Source organism: Charadrius vociferus, unplaced genomic scaffold (genome assembly GCF_000708025.1).
Source record: "Charadrius vociferus isolate BGI_N301 unplaced genomic scaffold, ASM70802v2 scaffold12, whole genome shotgun sequence".
In the NCBI taxonomy this organism is placed as follows: Eukaryota; Metazoa; Chordata; class Aves; order Charadriiformes; family Charadriidae; genus Charadrius; species Charadrius vociferus.
In genome coordinates this window covers 3,047,099-3,057,048 of record NW_009647422.1, presented here as the reverse complement: position 1 = coordinate 3,057,048, position 9,950 = coordinate 3,047,099, and the positions used below count along the sequence as shown (strand labels likewise).

The 9,950-nt window shown below is 45.3% G+C and overlaps 1 protein-coding gene across 1 annotated transcript in view; it reads right to left on the bottom strand.

Moving 5' to 3' along the window:
• Positions 1-5,538: 5,538 nt before the first annotated feature.
• PTH1R (parathyroid hormone 1 receptor) overlaps positions 5,539-9,950 on the bottom strand; it is a 126,764-nt gene continuing 122,352 nt past the window's right edge. The window contains 3 exon segments of the mRNA XM_009880511.1: positions 5,539-6,037; positions 7,100-7,141; positions 8,385-8,526. Of these exon segments, the coding sequence (XP_009878813.1) occupies positions 5,675-6,037; positions 7,100-7,141; positions 8,385-8,526 (547 nt within the window). The 3' untranslated portion in view covers positions 5,539-5,674.

The window sequence follows — 9,950 nt, the reverse complement described above, 5'->3', positions numbered from 1 at the left end:
CAGAATGAGGGGGAATGGCTTCAAATTGGAAATTGGAAGAGGGGAGATTTAGAATAGATATTAGGAAAAAAAAAAATCACTATGAGGGTGGTGAGGCACTGGAAAAAACTGCCCAGGATGGTTGTGGCTGCGCCATCCCTGGAGGTGTTCAAGGCCAGGTTGGACGGGGCTTGGAGCAACCTGGGCTGGTGGGAGGTGTCCCTGCCCATGGCAGGGGGGTAGAACTAGATGGTCTTTATGGTCCCTTTCAACCTAAACCATTCTATGGTTCTATGATTCTAATTTTCCACAACAAGGCACAGACTGCTCTTCAGCAAAATCATGGGCACCAACAGGTAGAAAAAAGCACATACACCAGTAAGAAGCAACGTTGCACATGAAAAGACTTCACAGGTTCATACAACCTCTCTCTTAAAGGTCAAATCTTAAAGTGCTTTCTCCCATTTCATGCAGTCCTATCTCAGGTGAAAGAGTCATTGACCATAGTGAGAGATTCAGATGAGTTAAAGGATCACTCTCCTTATCATTAGTAATTCTGCTTAAAGCTTTCAATGAATTCTAGGTGAAAAGTGTGCAGAAAAATCAACCAGTGAAAAAGCACAAGAACCCAACCTATAATTGGGTTTCTTAGCCTTTTGAAACATCAGGACCTGAAATTTAAAAACTTTTAATCGAACCATTGAGTCTCTCCACACAATCAACAGGAATAAAAATTGGAGATCTTCCCTTTTAAGGTATTTTCACAGTTTAAAAAATGGAGAATTCTTACCAGCACTGTGGATGTTCTACAACTTTCAGCCAATTGCTCATAAACAGATAAATGAAGCCAATCCCTGGCTGAAGAGTTCAGTTTTGGGAGGTCTTTGTGAACTTATTTTGCTCTAATATGTATCAGACAAGAAGAAGCAGAGTTGAGGAATGGTGAGGAATAGTACAAGACATGATCTCATCTGAACCAAAACCAAGCAGTATACAGAAGGTGTAAAAACACTCGTCTGCACATATCCAGACAAAGCAGAAATGACAAAGCTGCTGCCAAAAGTCATCCTTAAGAAACACAAGGCTGGTGGAATATTTAACAGCTCTGTGTCCATCTGGAGAAGAGGTAGGTCAAGTAGGAAGGACTCATGAGGAGAAGTAGACTGCGCTGCTGTGGATGGGAATGGAAGAGGTGTTGGGCTGGTACCATGAGATAGATGAACCTGCCAGGGTGGGAGATTCCCTGTCTAACCCCAGCATCTCTGTGACACTGGAGAAGAGGACACCTACCCAAGAGGTGAGCAAGGAGATTCCTCCCCACATGAGCCGGTCAGTTGGGATATTGCAGTGCACAGCTTGGCCTGTGCCAGCCCAGCAGGCTTAGAGAGGTGAAGGGGTCTATAGGAGTCCTGAGTATTGCCAGATGCTTTACAGGATGGGAAGAAAAGAGGAACAGAAGTGACACCATGATCAAAGGAAAACTAGAAAAATACAGACAACTAGCTCCTTTGGACCTTTGCCTCCTCTCTGAAGTGAACTTGAGAGTCTCTTTGCTCTCCTACAGGAGAGCTGGGGAAGGACTTTTTACTAGGTCATGTAGTGACAGGACGAGGGGGAATGGCTTCAAATTGGAAGAGGGCAGGTTTAGATTAAACATTAGGAATAAGTTTTTCACTTTGAGGGTGGTGAGGCACTGGAACAGGTTGACCAGAGAGGTTGTTGAGGCCCCATCCCTGGAGGTGTTCAAGGCCAGGCTGGATGTGGCCTTGGGCAACCTGGTCTAGTGGGAGGTGTCCCTGCCCATGGCAGTGGGGTTGGAACTCAATGATCTTCAAGGTCCTTTCCAACCTAAACCATTCTATGACTCTATGTGTTTGCTGCACACTAACGCCAAAGCAATCTGCTCTCTGTTCCACCATCCCATGTGGGACCTGAAGCAGGATGGACACAAACCCTGTCCTGCCTGCAGGGTTTGCAGCGGTCACTAGATGAATCGCAGACAAATGCATCCTCACCTCACCACATTTCTCTTTTCTGTGGCCATTGGGGTTATGTCTGAACTAGTAAATCAGACAGGACAGGAACTGTCACCCCAGGGTGGACTCAGACTTTTGGATGGGGGTAAATTGTCTTTGACAATTTCCCATGTCTCCTGGTGGTGGAAGAAGCGAAGGGGACCCCACTCTGAATCTAGAGGATTTGGCTAAGCTCCAGCAGCACCACTCTGCTTGCCCTTCCAGGGCAAATTGCAACCGCAAGTGGGGGTTTCGTCTCTGTTTTTAAACGTCACAGCTCTGACCCCTTCCTCACTAGAATCAGTGAGGGGTGTCCTTGGATCTCTAGCTAATAGATCGTGGTCTATACACTCAACCGAGAGTTTGTGATCAGCCCAGGAAAGATAGGAATGGGCTTTGGCAAACATACAGTCTGCTCTGCCCTAATGGCAGAGTTATTCCCCTGTTTTGGTATCAGCAGTTTCCCAATTTTTGCATGAAAATTGCTCATGCACATGAACAACCAGAAAAAAAATCTGTTATGAATGATTTGTACTTGAAAGGATTAAGAAAAGTTTTCTTCCCCTGTAAATCTCTTGTGCATGTAATTTTTATCTAAGTTTAACAACAGATTTTAGACATTTATTCTAAATAGTCCAGTGATGAATGCATTTCAGTGAGGGCTGCATTTTATGAGGGATGTTGTATTTGTTTGTAAATAATTTCATGGCTTTTGCTAATTCCTTGAATTTTGCTAAGTGATTGTCAAACATGTTATTAATCTTGAGCTCTCAATAACAAACTCAAGCAAATAGTGAGTCACTAATGGGTATGGGTTTTTTTCTCTCTTTTTTTTTTTTTTTTTTTTTTTTTTGGTTTGTTCCAGCATTGAAATGATACCAAGAAATTTCTTTGAGCAAGAAAACCAGGAGGGTCACTGCATCTACTTGGCAGGATTTTAGCACAATGTACTTCTGGAAGAGGGAAGCCAGATCCAGCATATTCAGTGTTCTTCTCTCACATCGGCGGGTCAGCCACATGGGGTGCTAAATAACGCAGCTGTACACACTCTGACAGCCGACGGGTAATAACTTCTGCCCCCTTTGATTGCCTCCAGAAGCCATACCAGCATCTGTGAGGAAAAGGCGAGCAGCGAGTGTAGCCAGGCTGACCCAGATTTCTGCAGGGCTGGTTACTCTCCATGCCAAACTTTCACTAGAGTTGACTTCTCTTGCAAGATTACTTACTTCTTTGTAGTACTATTGTTAGTATTGTTATATGAATGACAACAACAAGAACAATAAGAGAGCACGAAAAAAGATTATTCTTTGAAAACCTGACATTTCAATAGCTGCCATTTGGTGGTAAATGGTTATGATGAGTTTTGACTTATTCTAATGAGGCAAAACGAGAAAAGAACATCACAAATAAAAACTAGCTTTCAGAAACCTGCTCATGTATGTCTGCCACTGGCAGAGAGGTGCTTCAGCGCCTGACAGAGGACTGATTCTCAGCCACCACATCCCCTACCAGGTCTGAATCCAAAACTCAGAGATGCCAAAGGGAGGAGTTTTTTTCCTTGACTTCACTGGGCTTTGGATCAGACCCTAACCCGAGAAATTGTTTAAAGAAGATGTGGGGGATAGACTCAAGATCCCAACTGCTCTTCCTGATCTGGTTCAGAGTTTTGGGGAAGTTAGTCCCTAATTTGCCCTCAGAAGACCAGCTGGTTGCATCAACTGGATGCATCTCAGAAGTGCTGGTTGACGTGACTCAGCAGCTGTATTTAAAGGATCAGGATAGAGAGTAGATTATCCCATTGCCCCCACCTGCATCACAAAAGGACTTCTGCAAACTTGCCCAATACCTCTTTCCTATTCCGTTTGAGTAACACCCAGGTGGGGTCAAAATGCTTCAGGTACTAGAAACTTGCCAAGAAGGAAAAAAAGAAATGAGGAAAAAAAAAGCACCATGAGGATCTGACTCAGACTGCAGCAAGGGAAGAGTGATGTTATGAGATGGGCTGAGGAGAGGGTCCAGGCTGGCTCAGCCAGAGTCATTCCTCTGGAGAAGCACGTACTGCAATAGGAAGTTTGGTCACTGTTCCTAGTTTCCCACCTCTGAGCAATTCTGAATCATGCTTGGAAGTTGGCAGAGACCCTTTGCTGGATGCTCAGATGGTGTGAAAAGATCTCAGCATAGTCCACTGTTGGCCATCAATGACGGTATCTCTTTGTCGCTGCTAAAGACGTGAGAAGAAAATGACCTTTTGGCACACCGTGCAAAAACCACCAGCAAGGGAAACTCTGCACAGTGACAAAACCTCCCGCGTCTCTCTCTCCTGTAGGAAGGAGGGGTTTCCTTGTGCTCTTCCTTTCGGAGGCAACCCAATAGCATTTCCTCATCTGAGCATTTCTAGGCAAACTCAATGACTTTGGTTGAAGTTATGCTTGTTTACACCAGCTAAGAGTCTGACTGGGTGTGCATATGTGTGTGTGTGACCAAGCCACAAAGAATAGAAAAGCTCAGAAGATGCTCAGAGGGAGACCATCCACAAACAATTCCTGTGCTTTTTTATCCAGCAAATTTTGCCTTCAGATCTCATGAAGGTAGGTTTGTCTGGGTGTATCCAGCAGCTTGTGCTTCTGGGTGATACAAGCAGACAGTTCATGGAGTCTTTCTCCTCATGAGGGTTTGGATGAGTGAAAAACAGGAAATTCAGAGATGAGAATGAGAAGGAATTTGAAGGTTTAAAAAATGACTGAAGCCTGTTTCCATGAGCATCCACAAAAAGGGAGGGCTGAGTTTGCTACCCTCTGAACTGATTTTAGCCACACACATGCAGAGGCACATATACCCAAGATCTGCAAATCCCCAGCCCTGCTTCAACCCACTTGGTGGACCCCTCTCCACTGCTGCATCTGGAAGAAGAAAAATGTTGCACATTCTGATAACCATATTTTCCATCCTAAAATTGCACTGGTTTCTGGCTTGCTACTGGGACTCAAGTCAGGGAAAGGAGAATAGAGCTTTCTGCCTTCATCCAGCAGCCACGAGTTGTTAAGCCTGCCCACCCCAGAGGAGCATTTTGCCAAGGAGTGAGATTGCCCAAGGGAAGAACATGCAATGGGTTGTACTGAGCTGTCCATGTTGAACGCTTGTCTGCAAGGTTGGGCAGCTATGACCCCCAAGGGGTCTTGATCAGTGTTGTGTGTGTTACCAGGCAGACTTTACAGGGAAATAGCAAACCCAACTGAAGACGCTGATGCCCCGGGTGGCTTATACCCTCGCAAGAAGATGGCACTGTACACTCCCTGCAAGACTCTTGCTTTACTGAGTGAGACTCCTGTCCTCCTTGGCTGCACACGCTCTCCAAGAGGTCCAAGGACCACGTGCTGCTTTGCAACCCTCCCTCGTGAACTCTCAGTATCTCTGTCGTTCAGGAGGTAGCAAGGCCTGCGGGTCTGGACAGCCCTGCCTCCGTTAACACCAGGGAGACTTAGATCACTGAGTATATGCATGTGATCGACAGCTGGCCACATTGGTGGCTCGCTTTTTTTTTTTCCCATATAACTTAACCTCTCGTTCCACGGAACAGAGAAATTGTATGGAAACCCTTGGCATCCGATGTGTGGCCTGATATTCTTTTGCCCACTAAATGCTCTCCAGGAACCTTTTTCATCCTTTTGCTCCGCCTCTCTTTACATCACTGTCTCTCTTTCTTCTTCAACAAGTACTGTGGGTCTGTCTCCATCGTAAAGCCCGGAGCCATTCAGGTACTCCTCATCTTTGTTGTACTGCTCTGGTCCAGAAGAAGGCATGGAGTTTTCAGAAATGGAGCCATTTTTTACATAACCTGGCAAATTCCGGTGTCCATTGAGGGTCCCTGGTATAAGTCTCGTATTGAGATGGAGGGCAAGTGCCCCTCTTGTGGCTACATTTGTGATGCTGGTGTGGGAAACCATTGGTCCATAACTGTAGGTTGTGCTCCCACTTCGTGCTTTCCTTTTAAAGTCAAGTGCTAATGTCCACCTGCTCCATGACTTCTTTATTTCTGCTTGGACCTGAGAGACAAGGGAAAAAAAAAAAAAAAGCATGAGTGGGAGGACAGAGGGGCAGAGAGTCATTAGAAGGCAGCAGTATCCACAGACAGAATGGGTGAGGGTATCCACAGACAGAACGGGTGTGAAATTGGAAGGAACAGTAAATTCACACTAAATCTGACCTTTCCAAATGAAATATTTGATATGGGTAAGCTTGAATGAGTGAAAACATCTAGCTGAAAATATGGGTTAACTGTCTCCCAGGGTTAAGGGAGACTGGAGCAGCACACCCAGGAGTGAGTCATCTCAAGGTACCATGAACAACAAGTATAAGGGGGATGAACCACCTTCAGAGGTACCTAAGTCTCTAGAAATTTCCTCTAGAAAGAAGTTAGATGACTACTTTAGACCGAGTGGCCCACTTTTACGTGGCTGAAGTTAGGATGGGATCAATGCCCCCTATGGTATGGATTTAATCTTGGTTTTACACCGTAGAACATAAGCAGCATATTTTTAGTTGCATTTCCTCTTGAAGTCCATAAACTTAGACCACACCAGCCTTATGCTGGGCCACAAAAGCAGCTCTGTTCTTTCCCAGTATGCACCACTGACCATCTAGTTTCTTAGTTTGCAGGCACAGAGGCAATTAATGGAAACAAAGACATTAAAGCATATCACTCTGGAAATAGAAAAAAAGGTCAAATAAGTCCGGATAATCAAAAGAACTTGCTCGTTAGGCAGCTACTCTATCAATCCACTTTACTTCCTGCCACAGATCTGAAATTAAGCAGCAGTAAACAGCACTTGTGCTGAGAAAAGAAAAGAAAAAAAACACATTTTTTTTCTCCATTAGTGATTTCCAGTAGCTCATTTATTGTTGACATGTTGACATATTGACCTGGATATCTTACATGACTAAAACCAAGGCTATGAACTTTCTACGTGGACTGAGAGATCTTTCACTGAGTGGAAAACAGGACTGCATCTCTAGAATAAGTGAGGATATGCTGATGTGCATCCACCTTACCATCTGTGTGTGGAACTAACCTAACAAAGGAGGGAAAAAAGAAGCTGGTGACTTACCTCTCCATTGCAAAAACAGTATATGATGGCAACAAAAAATCCCTAGAAGAAAGAAGAAACAACATATTAATGCTTATCTTGCTGCACGTGACTGTCTCTTTCCTGATGGTGTTGCCCAGCATCACTGTGTTCCTCTGAAATCAATGACATTCATAATATGCCGTATATAATATGAGTAGGAAACTGCGCATTGCTGAGTAGCGCATGAGATACCAATAAACTCAGCCATTTCCCTGCAGACTATTGACAAAGTAGGTAGACTGTATAAGCCCTCTGGGTCATGGTTTAGCCAACAGGTCTATTTTCACCCCCAGATCTTTTGCAAACTTTCTGAGATGGTGATGGGTGCCTGGGAAGGTGGTTGGGGTCTACCTCACTGGAGGCGCTTACGAACATGTTGGATAAACTTTTCCAGTGTCGCTGATTCTGCTACAGGACAGGAGGGTAGAAGATGGCCCTGATGGGACTTTGCCAGCCCTGGTTGCAAGGAGGGCAGCCCAAGTGTGGGGCAGAACTGTCTGAGTGGGATCAGCAAAGGAATTCAGATAGGAGCAAACCATCCACGTCTTTTCATTGGCCAACAGTTTACCCAGGTCTTGCCGAGGTCACCCACTACTTTGTCCCATTTGCACCCAACAGGAATTGTGAAAGCACATGAATGCAAGTTGGGTCCCCTTCTCCCTTACAGTTTCTCTAAACTGTCATTTGAACAGACCCACTGTCCACCTTTCATCATCCACACTGGTGAACCATGATGATAGGTAGCAGCATGCAAGCCAAAAGTTCCTCCCTCAGGGGAGGGTGTGCAGTGAAGATCAAACACTGCTCTGCCTGTAGAGAGTTGTGTATTCTTGCTGCTGTGTCTTATGCAGTCCTGTAACTGAACCTGCCTTTTGCCCAAACCTACAACTGAGGAATCCGTTCACAGGACTGAAAGAGAAGTTGGGAGAAGTGAATCGGAAGCTAATGAGAAATAACACATCTCTGTGGACCTCTACCAGCTTATGTCTGACCTGGGTATAAAGGGATTTATTTTGTGGGGCAAGTTATCTTTCAACAGGAACATATTTTATTTTTTTTTTGGACACAGTGAGCTTTTATACATTGTGTTTTGCAAATATAAAACACACCTGATGCTAAAATACTGTCAAAACACCTTGCGAATGAAATCTGGTGTATTGTAAAAATAGCCCTGCTTCCAAAGACAACACCTTCCACTCTCATTTCCCTTCTGTTCCCACTGAAATTCTCATAGTTTGCCCCTGTACTTTAACAGTTACAATACCTGGAAAGAGTTGAACAGCATTTCATAGTGCATTTGAACTTGCCAAAGAATCCCTGACACGTCTGTGTATGGCATAGCCATGAAAACAATATAGTGAACGCCAAACAGAGGCATAAGGACGAGGGTAGATTTCAGCAGCTTCCTGCAGCAATAAGGAAAGAGAAAGACACAGAGGAAATTAGTGGATGGAATGAACCTTCCAGCCAGGCTTGTCCACCTTGGACACAAGTCCTATGTAATTTCTTTCTTGCTCACGTGCCTTGGCTTGGCTATCTTACATTTACAAACGCACAGTGTCCACCTGCAATTTCAAACTGTTGCTTCTCTTATGGCATGTGACAGCCCAGTCCATCCTCCAGCATGTCTTGATGTGCCAGTGTAACCCTCTCCACATGCATCCCCCCATGCTACTGAAGAGGAAGACACTGAGATGTCTTTTTCATCCTCAGACTATCTCCAGCTTTGGGTCAGGATGGTGGGTAGAGGGTGGAAGGGTGACTGGAAAGAAATGTGCGCTGCTACTTCCAGCCCTCATCCTCTGGGTGACACGAAATCCCCTTGTCCCTAAAGGATGGTTCTGCTTCAGCTTATGTCTGGACTTTGTCCTATACAATGTGCAGGAGCTGACACTGCTTTAGCAAGGGGGGTTGGGCTAGATGACCTCCAGAGGCTCCTTCCAACCTCAACCACCCTGTGATTCTGTGACTCTGCCTGCTTACTGAGGCAAGACACAAAGGTCCATCCTGGGCGAGCGCCCCCTGGGCAATGAGCAGGGCTGGTGGAGAGAGAAGTGCATCTAGGAACAGAATTGCTCTAGATATCAAGGGGAAGAGGACAGTGCATTGTGGGGTAATCACAGAATCATAGAATGGTTGAGGTTGGAAGGGATCTTGAAGATCATCACTTTCTAACTCCCTGCCCTGGGCAGGGACACCTCCCACCAGCCCAGGTTGCTCCAAGCATGGTGCAACCTGGCCTTGAACATCTCCAGGGATGGGGCAGCCACGGCTTCTCTGGGTAACCTGTTCCAATGTCTCACCACTCTCATAGCGAAAAATTTCTTCCTGATATCTCATCTGGATCTCCCCTCTTCAAGCAGGAGTTGAAGACTCTTAGGAGGTACTTTGGACTATGGTATCACCTGGAAAGCTCCTATTTAAAGAAGAAGCTCCATCTCAGCATAAAACCAATGTTGGGGGGCTGGGGGGAGGTAAAATAAAACCCCGAGTACTGGGCTGGGTTTGCTCCTGAGGGAACCAGCCTTGCCTGGAAGTGACGCTAATTGAAGGATTAAACCTTCTGCCAAGAGTTACAGCAAGTCACCAAGTGCAGGCAATTATTGAGAAGGGCCAGACATCCCTACCAGAAAGACCTGGTACCTCCTCTGTCCAGCAACTGGAAACCACTGAGGGAATTTAACACATTAAAAGGAGAAGGCCCCATCCAAACCATAATTAATAGCAAGCTTCAGCCAGGGAGAAATAAACAAATAGATAAATCAGAACCCTGACAGGGCAGGAAAGAAAAATGGAGAGGTGTTTTCCTGCAAAATCTCATTCCTGATTA